Source organism: Calonectris borealis, chromosome 2 (genome assembly GCF_964195595.1).
Source record: "Calonectris borealis chromosome 2, bCalBor7.hap1.2, whole genome shotgun sequence".
NCBI lineage: Eukaryota > Metazoa > Chordata > Aves > Procellariiformes > Procellariidae > Calonectris > Calonectris borealis.
In genome coordinates, this window is record NC_134313.1 from 15,629,021 (window position 1) to 15,653,618 (window position 24,598).

At 41.3% G+C, this 24,598-nt stretch overlaps 1 protein-coding gene across 1 annotated transcript; it reads left to right on the forward strand.

Annotated features, from left to right (window-relative positions):
- The first annotated feature begins 6,288 nt into the window (after positions 1 to 6,288).
- On the forward strand, positions 6,289 to 23,305 carry TNFRSF11B (TNF receptor superfamily member 11b). The gene is made up of 5 exons (XM_075144570.1): positions 6,289 to 6,746; positions 16,240 to 16,609; positions 20,276 to 20,470; positions 20,798 to 21,022; positions 22,182 to 23,305. The coding sequence occupies exons 1-5, from the start codon at positions 6,717 to 6,719 to the stop codon at positions 22,568 to 22,570; spliced, it is 1,209 nt and encodes a 402-aa protein (XP_075000671.1). The 5' UTR covers positions 6,289 to 6,716; the 3' UTR covers positions 22,571 to 23,305.
- The last annotated feature ends 1,293 nt before the right edge of the window (positions 23,306 to 24,598 follow it).

Below are 24,598 nucleotides of genomic sequence, written 5' to 3' on the forward strand. Positions count from 1 at the left end.
CAATGAAGTCAGACTGAAAGCAATGAAATTACAGCCGCTCCTCATGAGCTAACAGGACCATTTTCCTTAACCAGTGACCTTCAATTACAGAGTAGCAAGCAAATTAGTAGAGACAAAAAAGAAAAACCTGTTAGCCAGAAAATCTTACTGGCTAAGGCTTGTCTTGTTTCAGTTGCAGTTTCTGTAGCTTTCGGTAAAGTATGTGCTGTCTCTTTTGGAGTACTGGTGTTAACTGGAAATGTTGATTCTGGGAACAATGGATTACTTCTTATCAAATGGTTGGGGTTTATGACTGAGTTTTTCAGAAGACCTTAAAGCTTTCTGAGTGCTTGAAGGGTCTGAATCATTGCAAGAAGCCTCCTGACAACTGGAGGCTAGACAATGTGACACCCATCTACAAGAAGGGCCAGAAGGAGGATCCGGGGAACTACAGACCGGTCAGCCTGACCTCGGTGCCGGGGAAGATCATGGAGCGGTTCGTTTTGAGGGCGCTCATGAGCCATATCTGGGATAACCAGGGGATCAGGCCCAGCCAGCACGGGTTCATGGAAGGCAGGTCCTGCTTGACCAACCTGATCTCCTTCTATGACCAGGTGACCCGCCTAGTGGATGAGGGAAAGGCAGTGGATGTGGTCTACCTGGACTTCAGTAAAGCCTTGACACTGTCTCCCACGGCATTCTCCTAGAGAAGCTGGCGGCTCACGGCCTAGACAGGTGCACTCTTCGCTGGGTAAAAAACTGGCTGGAGGGCGAAACCCAATGAGTTGTGGTGAACGGAGTTAAATCCAGTTGGCGGCCGGTCACGAGCGGTGTTCCCCAGGGCTCAGTACTGGGGCCGGTCCTGTCCAATATCTTTATCAACGACCTGGACGAGGGGATCGAGTGCTCCCTCAGTCAGTTTGCAGACGACACCAAGTTGGGCGGGAGTGTTGATCTGCTCGAGGGTAGGAAGGCTCTGCAGAGGGACCTGGACAGGCTGGATCGATGGGCCGAGGCCAACTGTATGAGGTTCAACAAGGCCAAGTGCCGGGTCCTGCACTTCGGCCACAACAACCCCAGGCAACGCTACAGGCTTGGGGAAGAGTGGCTGGAAAGCTGCCCAGAGGAAAAGGACCTGGGGGTGCTGGTTGACAGCCGGCTGAACATGAGCCGGCAGTGTGCCCAGGTGGCCAAGAAGGCCAACGGCATCCTGGCCTGTATCAGAACTGGTGTGGCCAGCAGGAGTAAGGAGGTGATCGTGCCCCTGTACTCGGCACTGGTGAGGCCGCACCTCGAATCCTGTGTTCAGTTTTGGGCCCCTCCCTACAAGAAGGACATGGAGGTGCTGGAGCGTGTCCAGAGAAGGGCAACAAAGCTGGTGAAGGGCCTGGAGCACAAGTCTTATGAGGAGCGGCTGAGGGAGCTGGGACTGTTTAGCCTGGAGAAGAGGAGGCTGAGGGGAGACCTCATCGCACTCTACAACTACCTGAAAGGAGGTTGTAGCGAGGTGGGTGTTGGTCTCTTCTGCCAAGTAACAAGTGATAGGACGAGAGGAAATGGCCTCAAGTTGTGCCAGGGGAGGTTTAGATTGGACATTAGGAGAAATTTCTTTACTGAAAGAGTGGTCAGGCCTTGGAAGAGGCTGCCCAGGGAAGTGGTTGAGTCACCATCCCTGGAAGTATTTAAAAGACGTGTAGATGAGGCGCTTAGGGACATGGTGTAGCGGGCATGGTGGTGTTGGGTTGACAGCCGGACTCGATGGTCTTAATGATTCTATGATTCTATGATTCTGATGCCACAGAAATCAAGTGGATAAGGAAGAAATTCAAGGCCAAAAAAGTCAATGCAGGAATGACTAAATGAAACCGCCATTTCTCAGTTCCCAGCCCTCCAGCATCCCTTATGCTTGAGGTTGTTTGCCTATAGGTCAGAGTGACTGTGAAGCAAGCTGGGATGCAAATTTACAGTGTAGCAGTTTGGTGGCCCCCATACAGAGGTACAGGGCTTACTCTCAACTACTGCCATCTGAAAGTTAGAAGTATGATCCTACTTGGTTCAGGTTGGTTACACAACCTGAAAAATTCACAAATGCAGATGAGTGATGTGGTATGAATCCACTTTGAAAGGGGACTAGAGAAGATAAATGTTATTGCAAGCTAAGGGTGTCCACATAGGGAACCAGCACTTTTCAGATTCACAAGCTGACTTAATTCCCTAGGTAGGCAAGCCCAAACAGCAACGAATATATGGCTTTCTTCACTTTGAAGTTGGAGGAGATGTTTGTATTTAATTGTTTATGTATGGTAACTTCATACACATTCTGTGACGCTAATTTTTCAGTTCCACCATTGCAACCTTCAAATCCTATAATCCAGATCATTCTGTTTTGATAGGGCAAGCTCCATCTTTCATTCTCTGGATACATAGTTTGACAAGTGACATTTTCCTTTTGGTATATTAGCACCTCGTATCTGCCTCAGATTTACAAAATGAGCCAAGGTCTCAATCAAAAAAATCAGGGAAAACCATTTACAAGATAAAACAAGCCACACAGTTAAAATAAAGATAACCGCTTAGGTATAAGTTTTCTTTTGACAATATTATTAGCTGAATACCTTTTCTCTTCCTTCAGTATATGTTGGCATGGAATCTTTTCCCCGGGGTTTCTGACTTATATGAGAGAAAAGGAATGGAGAAATATCGCAGGGTGTTTTCACCTACTTCGGCAAAATCTGAAACATACTTTCCTACTACCTGAACCACAACACTGTTTGCAGATTATCAGGTTTCCTTAAGCCTCCGTTTTCAAAGTTTTCCCAGGATAGTTCAGATCATCAGCTCTTACAATTTAAACAGAAAGATTAATTTCTAAGGGACTGCTGTAACAGCATGGTAGAATGCCAGATTGTTTCATTCTTGCAGCTACTAATATGTTTGCTTTCAGAGGCAATCGATCTTTTTGAGATCCCTCTTCTCCTGAGTTTGACAGAAATCTGTTAATGACGAAGCTCTGAGTGTTCTCTAAATGCAATGTGTGGTGAACTTTGAGTCCCAAGCCTGAAGCCACAGTCTTCCCACTGTTTGTTGCTTGGGCTCAATAAACATCACACTGATATATTGAGATGACTCAGCTGTGCAGCGTTCACCTGCCAGCACCAACTCACTGGTCTGGACTTGTGAGTTTTTCCAGATAGCAGACAGGCTGAAAGAGCAAAGCCATTTATAGACCTGGTGATTATAATGATGCATGGGAACAAAAATAGATTTATAACAATCATAACATCCAGGACAGCAATACAAATAGTGAGGATAAAAACCAGGGAAAGATAAATACCTGTCTGGAAATATGACTACTACTGAATCAATAAGCTGATGTCCTACCAAAAGCACGTCATTACGGATTGAAAGCAATGTGGTATCAGTAACTTTCAGTCTGCCCAATGGAAGCGGTCCTTTTTCTCCAGTTTTATGTGCTGTTACAAGTTGCAACGAACCATTTCTGTTAACTAGAGGGCTGTTTCTGCATCACTTTTAACTAACGATTTTTAAAACAAGCTAGTCGTATTCCTGTAACATGGAATGGACTACTTAATGCCTATATTCACCACTTTAGGTTTGTTAGTAAAAGAAGAAATCCTGATATTTTTCAGTTTCTTTTCCTATTACATCTGGTAAGCTATGGATATGGATAAGCTAAGTTATGGATAATGAATAATTAAAGGGGTTTAACTTTTAAAAAACAATTTCAGGCTGTGTCCCTTCCCTGTTATGGCATGTAGTCACAAACGTGGTTCTTTTAAACACTGCTGAGAACAGCTTGGTTGTAGCATGGACAAGTGTTTATTACAGGGTTTACTGCCTTGTCCTATGATTCCATGCTCTGCAAAGCACATCTTAACTAATTCCCAAAGGCAAAGTGGCAATGCTGTAAAGCACTTGTGAAAACATTCAAACTGCAGTTTAAACCTTGTTAAAGCGCAGTTCTTCTCTGAAAAGTGACACTAAAAATGGCAGTGTGGGATCCTGTATTTATTGTCTATTTGTGATTTCCAGATCAAACATGTTAAGTACAACTATACAGTTCCTGCCTAACATCCACAGACTCCAATGAGATTAGATAGTTGAAACTTTCATGTTCATGTATCGTTAAGATGATGGTCTCCTTAGCATCTGTCCAAACCTGCTGTCCTCACTGAAACAGATACACCTTGGCCCCCTTCCATTCAGCTGAAGGAGGATCTGTTTTCTTCTCATTAACCTGTGTCAGTTTTTTCACTGCTTATGGGAGTAAAACGTCTTTTCAGGCAGGTCAGCAAATCTAACACTGAACACAAATATACACAAAGCAGATGTGTTGAAGAAGATGCTAATTCTTAACCATAGCCACATTTTCAGCTAAAGAATTTTAATGACTTTTTAATTTGTTTTCTGGTCTGTTTCACGGCATAAAATATTTCAATCTCTAGCAAATTCTGATGTGAACAGTATTCTCTATACATATTAACCTGTTTAAACACAGGCTTATGAGCTTCATTTTTATTTCTCTAGAGAGCCAGCTGTTGTGTATTTATGGCTGGCACCAGCAACGAGAAAACACAGCTCGATCCAAAGCCCACTGAAATTCAGTTACACTGTTCAATTAACCACGGGGAGCTTGCTATAGGTTTGGTGCTTTTCTTTCTGCTGTATCTGAGCGGGAAGCAATCAACCTCACCCACCGCCCAGGGACCTCTGAGTTGACGCTGGGGCTTGCTGTTCCCAATCAGGAGAAGAGACACATTGCCATGTCCAGCTCTTGGCCTCTGAGGGAATAAAGCTAGTTTGGCTTAAATAACTTCTGCTGGTGGAGTTGCTATAGCATTCTGGTTGACACTTAAATTTGGTCCCTATAGGGAGAATACAGTGCTCATGCATAGCTACCTTACATGGTTGAAGATGGCCATTTCAAAAATAGTCCTTCCCCATACCCCACAACGAAAATGTAGAAATGTAGATCCTGTTTATTGGCACTACTCTCCCTTTATCTGGGCAGTATGTTCATAAATATATCTAAGAATGAATAGGTGCTGAAGTACTAGAAGGCTCTGACAAGATTACAGGAACAGTTACAGCATCCATTCAAGGTGCAATGGTAATTGAGTGGTGACTACTACCCAACAGATGCCAGCAATACTCCTTTGGGTGGTGGGGTTTCCGTGCCAGTTTTCACATCACCTCTTACAAAGAACTCATCACTAATTCAAGTGTCTTGAATTTTTATCGTCCTGATGAGTGTAATCAGCATCTGTTTCAATCTTAGGTTATGCTTGATGGGTGTTCAAACGGTTACAGATGTGTAAGGAGGAATGCGCAAGGCTATCCTTGAAGACGATGGTTTCCTGACTTAGCGTAGCTGAATTTTTGTGAAACAATATGCAGGCTTTTTCCACCTCACTCTTTTGCCAATCCCGCACAGCCTTGTGACTCAAAGGGGCAAAACTGCACAAGCCAGAGCCAACGTGGGCCCCAGATTCCAAATGCTCGAGAGCTGGAATATCCAGAGCTGAGGTTTTGGTCTGGCCTGTGAAAAGGGAGAGAAAGCCATCTGTAAAAACTGAAGGCACATCTGGGTTTGGCTTCTACCCCAGGATCCCACAGCCTCCCGTAATCACTTTCTGAATATCTGCAGGTTGGGAAAAGAAATCCTTTCTCCGCACCTTTGCTTGGGAAGCAGTGCTCAGCTCTGTGCCTGCTACACGCAGGTTCCCCAGGGCTTCCAGGGAGCCCTCTGAGAAATCCAGGGAGGCAAGACCAGCAGGGTTTAATCCTTACGGCTTTAGAAAAATGCCCTTTTCTAACTAAAAGCACCGCATGGCAAGTGGGGGAAGGAAGAGCAGGCCCCTGAGTGGGGTCTCTCCTGTGGACAAGGGCTTGCTGAAAACATTAAACCTTCCCTGTTTTCAGACACCGAATGTCACTGGAAAATCACAGCCGCTCATGCCAAAGCCCCGTATCGTTCCCACAGGTCTCTCCTCCTCGCAAAGCCCCTCGGGGCTGGTGCTGGCCGGCGGGTGGCCCAGCCAGCCGGACACCCGTCATGTCGCGCAGGCCTGCCTTGGCAGGCAGCAAGGGCAGAGGGGCCATTCCTCGCATTCCTGCCTCAGCAGGGAAGGGAAGCCGGCAGGGATCCGGAGCCCCCTTCCTCCCTGGGAAATGGCAGCCCCGCGTGTGCTCGAGGGCCCTGCGAGCGGGCGGCCGCGCTGTGCAGGGCCCTGGGGCCCAGCCTCCAGCAGTGATTTTTAACCGTGTCTCCCGTGAGCCTGGGGTGCCGAGGGAGCCGCTGTCCTCCCCGGGGCGTGCGTCTCCCCGCCAAGCCAGCGGCTCAGGGGAGAGGAGGGGGAGACAGACAGACAGACAGACAGAGCCCAATTAAACCCTCCCCTGGCCAGCCCCTGACACTCCCTCCTGCATTTTCCAGTCTGTGGTTAGAGCACTCAAAGGGTTCCATTAAGTCATCAAGTTTTACAGGTTCCTTAAAAAAAAAAAAAGAGGGGGAGAGAGAGCGAGAGAGAGAGAAAAGTTTGGTCATGGTAGGGAATGAGTGATCAAAGCTGAGCCAAAGCTTCCTGTTACACCGGGACTATATATATATCGTGTCTTTAATGTTGGGGGATGTAAGCAGGCTGCTAGGAGACTGGAGCGGGAGCTGACTCTCTGCCTGATTTCCCAGCTCGCTGAGGTTTCTTCCACCGACCACAATGAACAAGTTCCTGTGCTGCACGCTTGTGGTAAGTCCCTTCGGAGAGGTAGATAGGCTTTAAGATGCATTACAGCTTCGGAGATCAGGCTGTAAAGACATACGGCTTTTCTTCTGGGTTTTTTTGTTTTGTTTTGTTTTGTTTTTTTTGTTTGGGTTGTTTTGGTTTTGGGGATTTTTTTGCCTTCTCTCCGTTTTCTTGGTAAACCCTTTTTGTTTCATCACGCCAAGCTTACCCGGTGAGGTTTGGAGCGCGACAGACACGTCCAGCTCCAGAGAGGCAGCAGGGATTTTCATCCCATTCTTAAGGTAGTGGCACGATTTGCTTTTCTTTTGCCTTTTTTCCTATCTTCCTCTCTCTTTTTGCAAGGCTTCATCATACTGGGCTGACACAAAGAACTGTATCTAGGAATGAATTTAGAAACTGTAGGCTGGGATGTTTGTTTTTGATTTACAAAAGCTCCATCCCTGCCTGTCTCTGTAATCGTTGCTACAGTGGCACTGATCAGTATCTCAGATACTGGGCTGGCTTTCTTACCCAGGAAAACCACTGTGAACTCCAGAAAAAAGCACAAGCATGTGATGCTTGTTTTGGCTTAGAAAATTCAGCTTCATATGCAAGAAAGTGATGAATTAGTAGCTGCGTCAGTAGCTATTACAGAAAAAGTTGTGTTATTAAATCCAGTATAAGCCCCTGCTTTAATAAGTTTTTGTTTACTTGGTGATTTAGCAAGATACTTCCAGATGCAAATTTAGAGATGTTAGCAGTGCAGTAAATCTTTCAAAATGTCTTTTAATCCATTTAGCCATATGGAATTGTATATGATGTCAGATTAATTAAAACCTGCGTACTGTGTAACATCTATTTGGAGGCTATTCATCTTTTGGATAAGAAAACATTCAAAGAAAAACATTTTAAAATAATATTCAGAGCAGACTGTCATGCATGCCTGCGCGGTAACTTGTTCCTGGGTTGTTTTGGTGAGTACAGTGGCATTAATGTTGTGGCAGAGCATTAGAACTGAGATCCAATTATTTTGAAGGCTTTTTATAAATGCAACGAGATTTCCAGGATCCGATGAGTAATGCATGTTTATTACTCTCTGTACAACTTTCTGAAAGAGCTTTTTGAGAAACAAACCAAAGTAATTAATGGTGCAAGGGAAGCAAAAATTGTCAGACTCATGGTCAGCAAATTGAAATGCAGGACAACTTTTTCATCTCATGTATGATGTTGTGCCTTCTTTGTCTATATGAAAGCATGGGAAGTTAATCTGGGAATTTCAGCAATAGCCTATTATCAGCTTGGCTTCTTACCTGTTGCTGTCATAAAATAATCACATCAGTATTTTGATTTTGATTAAATGTAATGTGCCTGTTCATGTTCTCCCATAAAGTAATAGCATTTGGTGAAGTTCAGCATAATCCTCTGGCAGCTGAGTCTTGGAGCTGAAATACGTCAGTGGCAGGAGTACATACCAGAGACCTTCATCATTCAACTCTTTTTTTTTTATTATTTAAAAGCAATTTATTTAAAGTTATTGTGAAGTTTAAGTACTGTCAGTGAAGTTTAAGTACTGTCAGATGTGCTAGAGCTCAGAAAAGTAGTTTTAGTACCTGTTTTAATAAGAACAGTTGTAAGAGGTGCAACAGCAGTTCGAAGTTTGTGTGTTTGGCTACATCATACCTAAAAAAGAGTCTTTGGAGATACCATAACTAAAAAAGACTCTTTGGACATGATATACTTTCAGCCTTGGCCTCTTTGGTACGGTTTCAGAAAGGGGACCTGCTGTGGTGGTGCATGCGCGTACGTGTTGTTTGCTGGAACACCAAAACTGCTTACAAACAGACGAGTTATGAAATCAGACTGAATTGAAAGAAATTCCCCAGAGCTGGACCTCATTACTTGTCACGTAACTATCTTGACCCTTAAACTTGACCTTTCTCTATTTTGGATGTCTGGGCGCATGTGACATGCTTTTTCTGGCTGGCCTGTTGGGTTTGCTGTGTGTAGGCAGCAGTGGCTTTGCAACCCGCGAGGGTAGGAGTTATCTTTCTGTCTGACTTTCTTTCTGTCTGTCTGCATGTGTGTTGGTTAAAAATAAAACACCAAGGTTACCAGAAGAATTTTTAAAAGATATTGTCACTATTTAAATAACACCCACTATTCAAATCTCACAGAAACTTCAATTTTGTTCCTTCTGTATGTGACTTTTATGCTAGTAGATTTACTACTCTGACGGTCTTCCTGGACAAAAACACCTGTTTGCACATAATACTGGACATACTGTTTCTCTAGCTAGATGGTCAGTTGTTAGTAATTCAGTTCAGTGCAAAGGCAGACTGTAGTCATGGTGGTAACATCCCAGGTTTGGGTTATCTCTAAATCTTGCTGTCACTCTGGTGAATAACGTTCCAAAATATGAGTTATGGATAAGACACATCTTTTGGTGAGTAGCTAGTTAGTCTTTTCTGCTTTCTCCACAAGCTTCCAGGCAAATGTAACTCATGTAAACGAAGACTTTCAATTTAGCACTTCTTTGATAAGATGCGAAACTGCTCTTCAGCTGAATGTCATTTTCCTACCACTGAAAATGAAACAATAGTTTAGACCCCTAAATTGCTTTGTGAATGACAACTAATGGTGCCTTACAAAGTCTCTACAAGATTTGAATTGTTGACATATTGCTTTACTGACAGAGAAATGAAGACAGTGGTTGATAGCCTCAGTTTAGAATACAGGGGCTCAGGAGAGTCACTAGTTACTTGTGTAGAAGAGCAGCCTCCACTTTATAAAGCATCTTCCATACAAAAGTAGGTCCCGTTATGTCCAAAGTGAGTGGATTCCATTGAAGTAGTTGGCAGAATGGTGGAACAGCTTTATAAGCTAAACTCAAACCAGCGAAAATGACTCCATTTTAGCTTTCGTTGTGGTCTTGACGCCCAGCTGCAGTCTGCCAAAAGGTGCTTTGTTTGGGCTGTGCTCTAAGTGAGCCTGCAGCAACTCACGGGGTAAGCAGTGCTGCATAGCTGTTGGCCCAAAGAGGTTAAATTTGGTGATTGCTTGGGGCCCCCCAAAACAGCAAGGTGAGGAGGATGAGAGTTGAGTATCTCCCAGATGGATGGGAGTCATTTCTCCCTAGGTAACAAATATTTTACAATGGTTATTTGCAATAGATGGCCATGGTTCTGATCCAGCATGACACTGTCATGTACTGGATCTAAAGATACTGTTTTGATTTGACAAGCTACTGATTAGGAGGACCTCATTAACGTTCAGTGCTATATTTTGCTACTGGGATTTCTCTGGGGTCTGTGCGTGATTTCAGTGAGGCATTCTGCCTACGGGCTGAGAGTAAGTGAAGGCCTCCTGCCTTAGCTTTGTCCAAATACTTTGTGTAGAAAGCAAAGTAGGAGAGTTGTGAGGTTTTACTTTGAACCCAATGCAAACACTAGGAGCAATCTGACAGATGCCATGAATGATTATTTATCACGCAGGAAAATATGCTTTGGAATAGTTGTGGGATGCAAAACAGAAACAGATTTATCTTTCTCAGCAAATTAAACATTCTCCTTTGGTCTACAACCCAAAACCACAAAGCCAAGCTATATAATAATATTTTCATATGCTGAAAAGCCACTTTCTTTTCTCTCACAAAGCAGTGATTTAAGGGGATGATACTTGAAGGATTTTTGCTTTATGTGCTTTGTCTTCCAGTTCATTTTAATTCAACAAGAAAAAGCAAGCTGCTCTTTGCCTTACATTTAAAGATGAAAGAAAAGGGTGTGTACTTTTTTCATGCCCAAGATCTGAAATGAAATTTTACAATCACATTATTTCTCTTTCAAAAGCATCTTCTAAGGTCTCAAATAAATGCACTGCACAGGCCTTTTATGTTAGCGTTGTGTATGCTGACATAAAGATGGTATGGAAAAATACAGCTTCAGGCCTAATGTGTTGAGTCACACAATCAAAGAATTGCTTTTTAACCTTGGGTAACTCATCTTGAATAAGTTCTCAGTATTTATTTGCATGACACTGACTTACACTAGACTTGTATTTCAGTATTTACAGTTTATCCCAATTCCTCGTACAGGGACACCCATCTGGAGAGGTACCCAGGATTTGGCCCAGGGAGATGGATGAGGACTGAGTTTTTCAGTCCTTTCAGAACTGAGCCCATGACACTAGAACTGAATTTCACCCAATAGGTTGATAGATGTAGTTAATGATACTAGATTTTGTTTTGGTTTTGTTTTGTTGTTATTATTTTGTTACTGATAGGATTTCATACTCATAGAACAAAAAAACCCAGTCTTTGGGATTGTTTTTTTAAATTGAGGCTTGCATTTCACTACCCTTAGGAAAACCATTTGCAATAGACTGCACTCTGAATCAGACTAACAATTAATTTGTTGAGATGAACAAGATATTGAGTATCATTGGCTTCCATTGGTGTTGGGATATAAAGGATTTTCTTAGAGTTTAAAATTGAAAGAAACTGCCTAGATCTTTTCAGTCTGTTCTCCAGCTCTTCCAGGAAACCAAATGGCGTATTTGCTTTCAGAAATGCATTAGAGCTATATTTAAACTACTTGGGTTTCTTGCACCTGCTTCTCAGTAAAAGTCTGTTCCCAAACTTCCTCTGACAAGAGAATCCCCTTTTCATTTGCCAGCATTATCCTTTAACAGAGGAAGTTCTTCCCTCTCACTGTCCATCTGAATCTATAGGTACTGTTTCGATTTGCCAAGCTATTGACCAAGTCAAGATCCTCTTCGAGATGAAGCTCTTCATTTTCTTCTAAAATTTCTCTGTACCTCTTCCAGGCTGAATTAACCTTTCCTAAACAAGGATGAACAGAATTTTACGCAGTCTTCTGAATGACAAATCCATTACTTTGGCCAGGTGTAGCACTGATAGACTCCAACTTTGGTTTCTTAAGAATTAAAGGGTGAACATGCTCATTGCCCCTACTTCTGATTCCAGTAAACTGAAGCCAGACTTCCAGCTTCTTCCTCCTTTCAAAGTGGAACATACCTTCTTCTCCAGCAAGAGCAAAACAGGCCAGTGCCAGCATGATTATAGGAGAAATCCTGCTTTCTGTGAAGCTTTTTGGAAGACCAATGTTCAGAACTAGTAAGTTCTGATTATGGCATTTTCATATGCTCAAATAGTGCAATTTCTTACAGCAGAGATTCAGGTGTTTAGTACATAGCCTACCTTTAAGTATGGGCATTCAGGTCAATCAGAAGTTTTATGTGGCTAAGAATCTGCTACAAAGTTAGTCATAGCATAGTTTAGGAGGAGGAATGTCAGGAATGACATAAAATGCATTTAATTACCATTTTAATTTGATTTGGGAACATGCTTTTGAAGGGCCTCTCCTGATCATCCTTATTTACCGTATTTTAGTTTGCACGTCAGAGCAGACTTGGAGTGCACAAAGTGGATTTTCAAAAGTAAACTGGATTGATGAAAGTAAATCCAGAGATGGACTCCAGAGACGCACCAGATGCGCTGTAACCACTAATGCACGCTCAGTCCATGAGAGCAGACTGAAGTTAGTCCAAAATACCCCCTCTGAATCACGCTTGGCACCATCTGTTTTGCTCTGCAAATCTGCTGTAACAGGTGATCCAGCTTGCTAATGTAAGCACAAATTCAATATGTCTTAGGCCAGGAGAAAGGACAATTTAGTGACATTCCCCTTTAGCTTATTCTGTGAACTGGGGGACAAGAAGAGTCTTTTCATTCTGTTTGTGTCAAGTTGCTACAGTAAAACTAGTAAAAATTATACTTAATTACCTTCCACCATTCTTCCTGCATTTTTGCAAAACTTCTAAAAATAGATTGCTCTTACTTTGGCACTTGAGGTAGGTTCAAGGATAACTTCTGATTTTCAGGTTGCATATTCAGCAATAATAATATATAGTAATAATAACATATTCAGCATACTCACATGTGCTAGGTGTTTTCAATCTGCATAGAAGACAATCTTGCAGATCTATTCTCTTAAGTATTATTAAGGGACCTACAATAGTCTTGTGAAGAAATGTGGTATTGGGGATTGGAGTCTAGAAATTTACTTAACAACATACTAATGGCTGTACTGGGTCTAAGAAAAAAATAATCCAGAAAAAATGCCCTAAAAAGCCCCATATGCTGTCTATGGCAGGGATTGATAACTGATGCATAGAGGAGATGGAAGAAAAAGGCAGAAAAATAGTGGTATTTTTCCAAAACACTCCTCCAGACTTAAGCAATTTGTGGTTTGGGATTTCCTGATCAAAAGGTGATGTTTATGTTTAATAGCCCTTTATTATTTTTCCTCCATTACTATGTCAAGTAACATTTTGAACTCAACCGTTTACAACGTCCTGTGGCAATGAGTTGCACAGCTCACTGTACTAATAGGATCATAATAGTCAAACAGTAATAGTAATGGTAATCTAGCTCTATGTTGAAAATGATGTATAAAACGTTCTGGTAAAATACTGAGATACTGATTGCATTTATAGCTTTAGTTTGACTGAACAATCTTTTGTCAAATTGTTTACTAAATAAAAGAGTTGGATCCTGCATACATATGGCTCAGCCACTGATGGGTGGATTACTGCAGCTACATAATGTGTGTTTCTGGGAAAGAAGGGAAGACAGGTGTGATGTGCTTTTCTTTTAAAAATACAAGGAAAAAATCAAATGCAAAGACTGATCGTCCTTTTAGTGATGCTGATTTATTAATCCTATTATTATGGTTATTGGTTATGCTCATTTAGATTAATAGTATTCTGGTTGCCATTAATAGTTCATAGCTATTGGTACTTCCAAAGGCAAAACTTCACATGGTCTCACACACACACAGTACTTTTTTGCTCAGTTTTTAAAATCAATTCCTCGCAGATTGTGTTGAATTTTTATTGGCTTGCTTCACATAGCTGTAGGTTCTTCAGGAAGCAAGTGCCTCCATTTTTCCCTACAAAACCCCATGCTCTCATACCTGATTATTGAATTTCAATTACTTTTAATCCTGAATCATCCCCTGTGGCAAAACTTCTCCCTTGCCTCATGTATGATTTCCAATATAAATGGTTGAGTAAGAAAGATGATAGAGAAAATCTTGTTGTTCTTGCTCCTGCATGTTGCAGAGGGCAGCTGAGCAGTCATGAAATGGTCCACCTAACCATTCAGCACCTGAAAACGTGTCACCAAGGTTAGAGGCACGACCCAGAGCAGCACATTCTGCTGCAGTGACAGCTTGGGGATTGCTGTGAGCTGTGCATTGCAGAGAAGGAAAACTGGCATCTGCACGAGGACGTGCTGCCCACATGTCTGGTTGCTATCGCTAATAATTTTCACACACGTATTGTTCAAGCATTCATCAGTGTTCAAGATTTCATCTGTGTTGGGTATCGTCTTGGGTTTCCACAGACATCTGCATGAAATGTGTGTTGGTGCTTGTCTTTGTAGCATCTGTGCCGCGTGTTGCAGTCTGTTATGTTCTGTGAAGGGAATGCATGTGTCCATGCAAGTCTTAGACTCTGGGATGCCGTATTATCTATTACTGAATAAAAACCGTAGAAGAAAACCTGACTGTTTGCATCAACAATTAATGGGATTACCAGCACTTCCTCATTACAAGAGTAATAGCTGTAGATTTACCAAGGGTGGGTGCATTTTTCATCAGTGGAAAGCCATTCACTATTAAAAAACATGCTACACCCTCTTGTTAAATAGATCACATGAAACAGATTCAGTTATTTCAGAAAAATGGAGTGGTACATCAAACTTCAATGAGTAATAAGGAATTTCTCACAATGGAAGAGATTGTGCATTGAGACGACAAGAAAAAGTGGGATCTCCACCTATAGAAATCACAGATCGGACAAGTTGCAGGGCTTCGTCAAGGGTGACTAGAAGAGGCTGTGGGGAATATCCATACTACCTGCATTTCATTCTTCAGCCTGTGTAAGTACAGCTGTATAAAAAATGGATTCATAGTCAGGCAACAGGAGAATGCACTTAAGAATATTTTCTTAAGTGGTAAGAGTTCCTAATTTAGGCAGCTAATATTACTTGTTGCAAATGCTGCAACTTGTGTTAATGCAGATGAACGATTAAATTGTCCTTTCCAACCTTAATAAGATTATGACTTCAGCAGTGCCATGCTGTGGCAGAAGTGAGGCCCTTAGATGAAGCCTCTTTAGGAAATACAGAGTCTGAATAAATAAAAAGAGTTAATTCCACTTACATTTTGGGGACATCTGCATTGGAAAAGAGGAAAATACGTTCTTGAAATTGAATTGGCAACTCTGTATTAGCTGACTGGGATTAAAATAGCAACAAAGACAAGTCAGTTGGATCTACAATTTGAATGGATACATAGGAAAAAATCTTCATTCAGAGCCAGTTTACTTCATCTTTATAAAACGTACACGTTTTAGAAGAGAAGTGGCACCTCGATCATGCAGCGCTGGGGCAGAGACGGGTTCTCAGTGGGAAGAGTGAGCTGCCCACGGACCCCATGGGGCTCGGGGCGGTACATAGGGACTAAACCCGAGAGTTATTTTTTTGATAGGCTGGTGGAGTCACAGAACCAATTTTTCAGTTACAAGACCAAAATGACATGATATGGAGGTTGTCTCTGCAGAAAGGCAGGATCATCTCAGACGGCTAGATCCCAAATCGCAGCAGCAAAGCAGACTGGTGCAGGAAGCAGAAGGAATGTAGCAGTCATGACATGTGCCGGTACTGAACCAGGTCCTCACGACAGCCGTAAGCCTGTGCTTTCAGATAGGAAATGAAAGCATTAGCCTGGCCTCTTCCAGCTCGTGCGATTAAGTCCTTGTATACCCTTCATGAACTGCAGCATTCTTTACCTCTGTCTGAAGCTGCAGCTTCATACTAGATATAGCTGCCACGTTTTATCCCCAGAGCTGCTGCATTTCAGTGCAAGATTAAATGGAAGGTGTTAAAAAATAACCTATATTGTTCTAGCCATTTGTTGCTGGTAAAAAGAAATATTGTAAGGAATTACCGTTAAAGGTATCTGTGGTAATGGTGCAGTACGCTGGTCAGATTTGTAGGCTCAGATACCATTCCTTTTGCATCTGAAGTACTTGATACTTAAGAACACAGGAGTGCATAATCCCCACCTTGCTGTGCATCGAGCGTGTTGCCAATGAAACCAATAGGCCAGGGTCTCTGGTGCCAGGTGGTAAAAGGTCATTGCGCAGTGATATTAAAAGGGTGTAAATGGGAGAAGAATAGGATCTACATCTCTGGAAGAACAAGGAAGTACTTACTTTGGGAAGATTTGCTGGATAAGGTCCTAAAATTTTCCCATTCTAAGATAGACATGGGAGAGTCCAGAAGCTGGCTAATATTTAATAAATATCTAATGCAAACATTTTTTTGAAGATAGCGACACGATTAGACTCATAAACTCATTAAAATGTAGGTTTCTTTGTGACCACGGTGCTCCCCAGAACTAAAGCGAACGATGTTTTGTTTTCCTGTTGCTAGCTCTTGGACATGTCTGTTAAGTGGACCATCCAGGATGACTCTCTCCCCAAGTATCCTCATTACGACCCAGGGACATCTCGTCAACTGCTGTGTGACCAGTGCCCTCCTGGGAGCTACGTAAAGCAGCACTGTACAGCCACCAGCCCGACGCAGTGTGCCCCGTGTCCGGGTCAGTACTACGCCGAAGAGTGGAACAGCAACGATGAATGCCAGTACTGCAGCGCCGTCTGCAAAGAGCTGCAGTACGTCAAGCAGGAGTGCACCAGCACGCAGAACCGTGTCTGTGAGTGCGTCGAAGGCAGATACCTGGAACTCGAGTTTTGTTTAAAGCACACGGAGTGTCCTCCCGGATTCGGCGTTGCACAGCCAGGTATGTACCGCTAGTCAATACGCACAGACTTAATTAGAGCTCTACCGCATGTCGATGACTCGTGGCAGTTACAAGATTAGGAAAGAGGCTCGTCCAGATGAAATTACAGGACAGTAAATTGTAAAGCCAATTGAACCTGTTCCTAGTCTGCCTCATTTGGACTGTAGCCAAAGGAACATTTCTCAGTGGAATACCCTGCTCCTACTATAATATATAACTTAATGGCAGTAGCAAATGTAGCAAATTGCACTCTAATGAGAAACATGATGGATTGCCTCTTTTAAAGGAACATTATCTGGAATGTAGTATTTGTGTGTGTGATAAATAATAATGTTTTTCATTTTGAAATCTGCTGTTTCAAGCAACTGTATATCTTGACAAACACCAGGAGCACTACATGTTTGACACCAAGTGTATAATTATAACAACATTAATATAGCTCTAGCATCACAGCAATATGTGGTAATAATTCATTATCAGCATCCTAAGAGGAACTCTTAGGGAAACTGTTACTATTATCAAACAAACAACCGTTTTTTTGTCAAGCAGGCTGGCATTGTGCTGTATGTCTGGTGGGGATACAGAGCGAAGCGGCGCTTTTCAGTGGAGTGTATTCTTCATTTAAGACAACATAAATTGTTAAACCAATAATAAGTTCTTCTCTCTAAACAAAATACCTCATTTATCATTTGGCAAATGTCATGGCCCAGTTTAGCTCCAGTATTTAATACAGTCTGAAAGAATTGTAAACTGTCATTGTACTGGAGGTTGATAACTGCCCAGAGAAGAGCACTGAGGAAGGGAATACAGAAAATCAAAGCATCTCAGACACAAACCCATAGGCAACCAATCTCCAGACTACAGAGTTACTTCCCTAGGAATTACGTATATACAGTGAGAAACACTAGGGCTGGCCTATACATTTTAGAGCTATGCTGAATGACAGGTCAGGAGTTCTTTCTCATGTTATGAACATCTCACTGGAGAACAACTTCGATGTAAGGAGTAACGTCACTGCTGTAGGTGCTCACTATTCCCCTGGTAATTCATTAACTAATCACTATCCTGATGCTCTTGCCATTACTAAGCATTTTCACTGGCAGCATTTCAATATTATAAGCCTTCATTAACCTAAATCATTATACCCAGGGACTTGGGTTAATGGCGTTCCACTGCACCCCAGCAGCAAGTCAAAAGGGGACAGAAACAAAGTTCTCAGAAAGCCCGTTTGGGAAGCAAGCAAAGAAGTATAAATTCCCTGAGCAACCAGCCTGCTGCATCCCTGCGAGCACAGTGAAACTGTGGCAGGCAAATTTGAATCCCTCAGTTCAAAATGAAACAAACTTTGGAAGAAGATAAATTGTCGAATCGTGTAATTTATTGGAAAGTTGGTTTCCAAAAGACCATCAAATGAATCAGCTAAACCCAAGCAGACCTCAAACAAGGAATGAAAACATTGTAAAAATAATTGCGTCCCCCTGTGTCAATAGTCAGCTTTTGAGGTGAGGCATCGACTACGAATTTAATAAGCATGGACCACACTGTGTTCCCGCTTTCTGCCATATGATAGCCTTGAACGTTGTAACGATGTAAACTCAGGTGAAATAAAACCTAAGTGTAGAAAAATATGCTTCCACTGCCACACAGGGAGATGGTGTGGTCCAGTGTCTCATTCAAAGCTTAAAGCATTAGAAATCTGTTTCCCCACTGCCAGTCGCTCATGATTATGTTGGGCAGATCACTTTACTTTGGGAGTCCCCTTTTGTGAGTGTAGATTAAGGTTTTGTTCCTTTCTGCTGCGGTTGGCCCTGTACGTGGCAGAGTTTTTAGCAGCAGTGCGCTGGGGAAGCAGCGCTGCTCCGAGGCTGCACTTATCTCCCCGGCGGCGGCTGCTGTTTCCCTGGGGAGAATGGGGGATTCCAGGCGAATTGGAGGGAGCGGCGGAAGGGCATCTGGGCTGAGGCGATTTGTGCCCTGAACAAGAGCGGCCAGATAAGCAGCGAAGAAGAAGCTGGCAGAGCTGGGAGGTGACTTTCTGCTCAACCCCGAGAACACTGATGAATTACCCGGTTTATTTCCCTCTTGTGCCGCAAAGGTTATACGGGAAGCTCTGAGCAGAACGACGCACCATTTGCAGGGACTCTCCTTTCTTCCCCTTCCTCGCTGCTGGAACACAACAGCAGCATGTCTGTAGCAGGGGAAGTTGCTAAAAATTCAGCCTTCCCAGCAAAGCTAATTGCTGCCTGCTCAGGTGCAGGTGCTGGCTGGAGTTTCGCACAGCCCAGAGCCGCAGGCAGAGCACATTGTGCAAGAAAACGCAAGGGCGGACGCTGCTGCTGCAGGTCGGGCGCTGGCTGCGGAAAGCGGAGGATTTGGGGGGTTTGGCAATACACAGGGTCTCTGATTTTCAGATGCACACCAAAAAAATTCTCCTTTGTTTTCACTTGCTGTCTGATGAAAGAAGTGCTAAGTTGGGTTTATGCAGTATTATTCTTTATTCTTATTCTTACTCTTGATTTCACAGCTGGTTGAAAACTGGAGATTCGTACTCTTTTTCTCTAAAGAAATGCCCCAAATAAATAAAATTTACTTAAAAGCTAGCATTAAAATAAGCATCTACATGTAAATACTTCCAAAATACACTAGATGGAGGCATTTTCTTATTCAAATATAATTTCCAATTATTTCCAAAGAATTTTAAGCATGTGCTTAAGTTCATTTTCAATAATGCAAGATTAGATGTTAGACTTTAGGCACTTGCTTAAATGTTGGCTGAATAAAGATGATTTAAGAGTGAACATACAGCATTTATTGGTGCTGTTATTTTCCTGCCACTGGTGGTTAGGCTGTTTGCATTGTTTCAGATTTCATGCATTAATTTTCTTCCTCTTCGTCAATGTGATAGAACCATATATTGTCATTCTATTGTTGTATAATATATTTGATTCTGAAGTAAAATATGCCCTATAAAAGTAAAACACCAAGCAAAACATATATATGTATATTAAATATTTTTACTATATTGGACAATCTACCTTCTTTGCTTTAAATAATACTTTATTTAAACCCAGAAAAAAGTTCAAAAATGTTACTGAAATTCTATTTTCCTGTATAATTTAATATTTGAGCAGGGAAAGTACTTTTCAGAGGGTCTTTAGTTGATATTTAGTTGGGTTATATTTTTAGCTAGAACTAAAGTAACCCATTCGAGTAAGATTCTGGGCAGATATTACAGAGTACAACTTAGAGCAGTTTCTCGTGCCATTTAATTATTTTACAGAATATTTGTACAGTTGAAGAATGAAGGTCAGACATCATGTAATGTCTGAATAGACTCAAGTAATTACTGATTTAAAGATATTACTTTATAAAATTACTGATTTAATTAATAATTACTGATTTTGAAGTTGGTAACAAGTGGAAGTAAGAGTACTATTTACTCTATTACTCCAGCAGGAACGTCATTCTCTTAAAGAATCTTTTTTGGTTTTAAAAATTAAAGTGGTTTTTTTTTCCTAAATGTGATTCCTTCATAGATGAGAAATGTGAAAAGCAGAAGCATGACAATTTTGGGAGGAATATTTTCTTTTATTTTTGTAATATTGTATTTTTTTTTTATAGTTGAGGTTATATGTAATTGGATGCATTGATCTCCTGTTTCCACAGGTACCCCTGAGAGTGACACTGTATGTAAGCGATGTCCAGAAGGATTTTTCTCAAATGAAACCTCATCCAAAGCAGCCTGTCTAAAGCACACAAACTGTAGTGCACTGGGTTTCAAAATAGCATTGAAGGGAAATGCAGTTCGTGACAACGTCTGTCAGGAAAATACAGATACGGCACCTCAAAAATGTGGAATAGGTATGTGTCATATTAAGGAAGAGTGCTCTGAAAGCATACCTTTAATTACAGTTAAAATAATGTATCAGCATTTATGATAAAAATATCTAGCTTGTTAGCAATTTGCCTGCTATGGTGGTGGCCATAGTAGAGTTTTAATTATTGTAGGTCCGACCAAATGGAACTCAAGCACAGAGAGCAACAGCACGATAAAGACCACTTCTTTGTTTGTTTTTTAAGCATTTTTTTCTTATCATCCTTGCTACTTTTTTTTTTTTTTTCAGAGACAAGCACGGGGTAACAGAGATCAGAACAATTGACATATGCTTTTTCTCTTTCTCATTTCAGATGTGACCCTGTGCGAGGAGGCTTTGTTCAGGTTTGCTGTTCCTACCCACCTCACACCTAACTGGCTGAACATACTAGCAGACAGTTTGCCTGGGACAAAGGTTAGCACAGAAAATATCGAAAGGATTAAACAAAGGCACAGTTCTCAAGAGCAGACCTTCCAGCTTTTGAAATTATGGAAGCAGCAAAACAAGGAACAGGATATGGTCAAGAAGATAATTCAAGGTACCTTATTTTGATAGCACGTATATTAAAAGCAACCTTCTAAATGGCGTTTTAAAAATTGCTTGAGATCAAATGCCTCCTGGTGATGTGTTATGCTCTGAGGAGGACCTGCAGGGCTTAAATCTATTGCATCTATTGATGCAGTAAGCACAGTGAAGTTGAGGGGGAGCAGGAAGAGAATTCAGCTTCTCCTGATCAGTTGAGGACTGAATTCTTCCCAGACTTGTAGCCCCCTTGGGTGCATGTGTGGTGTCACAGCCAAGATCCCCTTTTGAGACTGCACAACATATGAAGAATTTTCATCAAGTGGGGAAAATGTTTCCCACTGTTATATCTGAGCAGTGGCTGTTGAGGTTAGACGTGGATGCCTGCAACTGAAAGTGCAATTTGTTTTCTATAAAGTGGAGACTGGCAGCTCAGACTAGGACATCTATTCACGGAATGGGGACACATGGGAGTGAGGAATACACAGACAGGCTTTCCCTTCTTTTTCCCTTCTGGTACCTATTTGTCATGCCAATTCACTGCTTTGTTTGTGCTGAATCTGCCAAGACAGGTGTCAAAGGTGAAATAGTGCTGCAATGTTAACACCAAGAATTTTATGAGAGTCAGGCCAACTCTTTTCATGTAAGCCACCATCAACAACAGCCACATTCGAACGACCTTTTGTCCACTCAGAATAGATTAGAAAAATGCTGCAGAATGTTTTTTTTCCCCTCTCCTTTTTAGTATGTATGCTTATGTCAGACTCTGAAGTGTCTAGAATACTTCAAAAACCCAAATGACTGTTCTAGCAAAGCTTGCCTAGACATTTCTGAAGAAGAGGAGCAAAATTTTCATTCACTGGAACCAAATATTAGGAGTCCTATCACATACACAGAACATTTTACAAGATAGATGAAACAAGCGTATAGCAGTAAATACTTGCTATGAAGTTCGTTTGTAATTTGGGGCTGTTTGTATTTGCAAAGTTAATTAAATTCTTAAGTGTTTTTCATAATTGGAGCCTAAAAAAAAGCATTGCTGAGAGAGTTATTTGAAATAAAGTAAAAAAAAATTGGGAAGGAACATTCACCTTGGAATTTTGGAAGCTTTTTGCAGGACATGGTAAAGTTGTAATGCATTGTACTTACCTCTCTTTTCTTTTCACTTTCTATAGACATCGATCTTTGTGAAAACAGTGTCTTCAAGCATATTGGCCACCCAAACCTCACCTTTGAACATCTCAACACACTGATGGCAAGCTTACCAGGCAAGAAAGTGGGAAAAGAAGATATTGAGCGCACAATGAAACTATGTCAACCTACAGAGCAAGTTCTGAAGCTTCTCAATCTGTGGAGAATAAAGAATGGTGACCAAGACACCATTAAAGGTTTAATGTATGGACTGAAGCACTTGAAAACATACCACTTTCCAAAACGAACCATCCAAAGTCTGAAGAAGGTGATTAAGTTTCTTCACAGATTTACAATGTATAGATTATATCAGAAACTCTTTTTAGAAATGATAGGGAACCAAGTTAAATCAGTGAAAGTAAGATGTGTCTAATTCAAGATATTTTTGGTTCCCCACTGACTATTTTTCCCTAATTACTGCCAGCAGTAATTAAACTGGAACGTTGTTTCCCTACATTATGTCTTACTATTTATAGAAATGCCTGACTGGAATAGCTCTAAGTCTTTTGCAGTGTTTTTGGAAGTTTTTTTTTTAAATAAAATCACTTTTGTAAAAGCTATTAACCTGTTGATAACACTAAGAGCCTGATTCTGCATTTTTGCACATTCAGAGTTGAAAAGCCCCACTATAGTCGCTAGATGTGAAAAGAATGCTGGACCAGGCTCTACTACAGTATTTGCTATTTATATTCTTCAAGGAATAAACATTTTTGTTGTACATATTTATTAAGTTAAATGGAAATTGTATGAGACTGAATTTTAGGAAGAGAAATGAAAAGCACACTGTATATTTTCTAGTTAAACAAAAATGTTCCCATATATTTTTCTGGCAAAATTTTGTAGCATGCTCTAAGAGTTATTAATTTCTTTACATTTTGTATTTAAAAAAAGTGTTATGCTTAGTTTTATTTGTATAAGTTGTGGTATCTTTTGGTAGGGATGTTTTAATTTATCCAATTATTTTAACTCAAATACGGTGAAAATATAGCGTAAGTGACCTGAATATTTAAATATTCTGTGAGGAAGTGAATGTACCATATTTAAGAAGCTGGATTTTTATATAGAATTTCATAATCTTATTTTATAAAACAATTAAATTTTTCAGTTCACTTTTTGACTGTTTTTTTTACTCTTGACTCTGAAGCAGGAACTAATAGCAAAGACAGACCATGTGGATTTCGCGTCTTATCTCGGGTTTGGCTCTCTGCTACTCCCTTTCTGGGCTGCTAGTTAATACGCGAGCCAAGTAAATATTGACCAGCACTGGATTTTCATGGTCACTGTACAGGTGTAAAAGAAGGTAAAAAGAATTAAAGGTTCTAGTTCAGAGGGCCCAGGCGGTTGCAATACAACCGATTACAACTCCGTAGACGCATTTGGCCCAGCATCACTCTTGGCCTGGTGTCATTCTTGGAGAGCTCAAAACCTTTGCCCTAACCACAGCTTGTAATTTCATGGAGGAAAGATGATGCACGGCCTTGATGGGCTTGGAAAGCCTCACATATTGCCACTATGTTTAAAGGAAGGGAGCACGGAGAGGTCACATAAAAAAAAAATCATTTACCATTGCCCTCAGCTACAGAATGAGACACCTGCAAAGAAATGGGCCCAAGGGAACAGAGAGTGTATGAGCGCTGTTATCAAAAGCTCACGTAATTTTAAGGACCAGTGATCATTCACAGTGCAAGCCAAGTGGTGGCTGCAGAGAGAGACTGCACTCTTGTTTTTTTCTTTAAACCATGGGAACAGAGCTTGAGTATTCAACATATTCTTTTTCCTTGTGTAAAGGAAAGAAAAGCCATCAGCATTTAGCCTTGTATGGCAAATATTCCTCTATTACAGATGAGACAATCTTAAGCAAAGAATGAGAAAGAGATTCCTCGTAGATATGATAGGTGCTCATCAGAAGTGCTCTCCGTACAGAGAGTACAAATGGGACATATTGCTTTAAAATACGTGGGTTTCATTTTTCACTGAATTCTCACATCACTCTTTGTATCAAAAGGAATAAACTCCCTTTTATATTTCACATGCTATATATTAGCATCTCATTTATCAGTGTAGTTGAGAAATGGTGCTGAACATGCACAAAAAATTCCTAGTTTTGTGTTGATTCATTTGAAATAATTTACATACTTTTACAACAGAAACTGTTTTTACATATAATTAAAAGATGATAACAACAGAGTCTCAAATGTGCAAAATGGAGACCAGATGTTTCCATGACTCTGCCAGGTGTGGAGGTTTGGGGTGTTGTAGGTATTAAAATGAGAATAATCATCTGTTGTGGTTTAACCCCAGCCGGCAACTCAGCCCCACACAGCCGCTCGCTCACTCCCCCGGTGGGATGGGGGTGAGAATTGGAAGGGTAAAAGTGAGAAAACTCATGGGTTGAGGTAAA

Coding starts and splice junctions, on each gene's coding strand:
- TNFRSF11B (XM_075144570.1), top strand. CDS start 6,717: ATGAACAAGTTCCTGTGCTGCACGCTTGTG. Junction 20,471..20,797: donor ACCTCAAAAATGTGGAATAG/GTATGTGTCATA, acceptor TTCTCATTTCAG/ATGTGACCCTGTGCGAGGAG. Junction 21,023..22,181: donor GGTCAAGAAGATAATTCAAG/GTACCTTATTTT, acceptor CACTTTCTATAG/ACATCGATCTTTGTGAAAAC.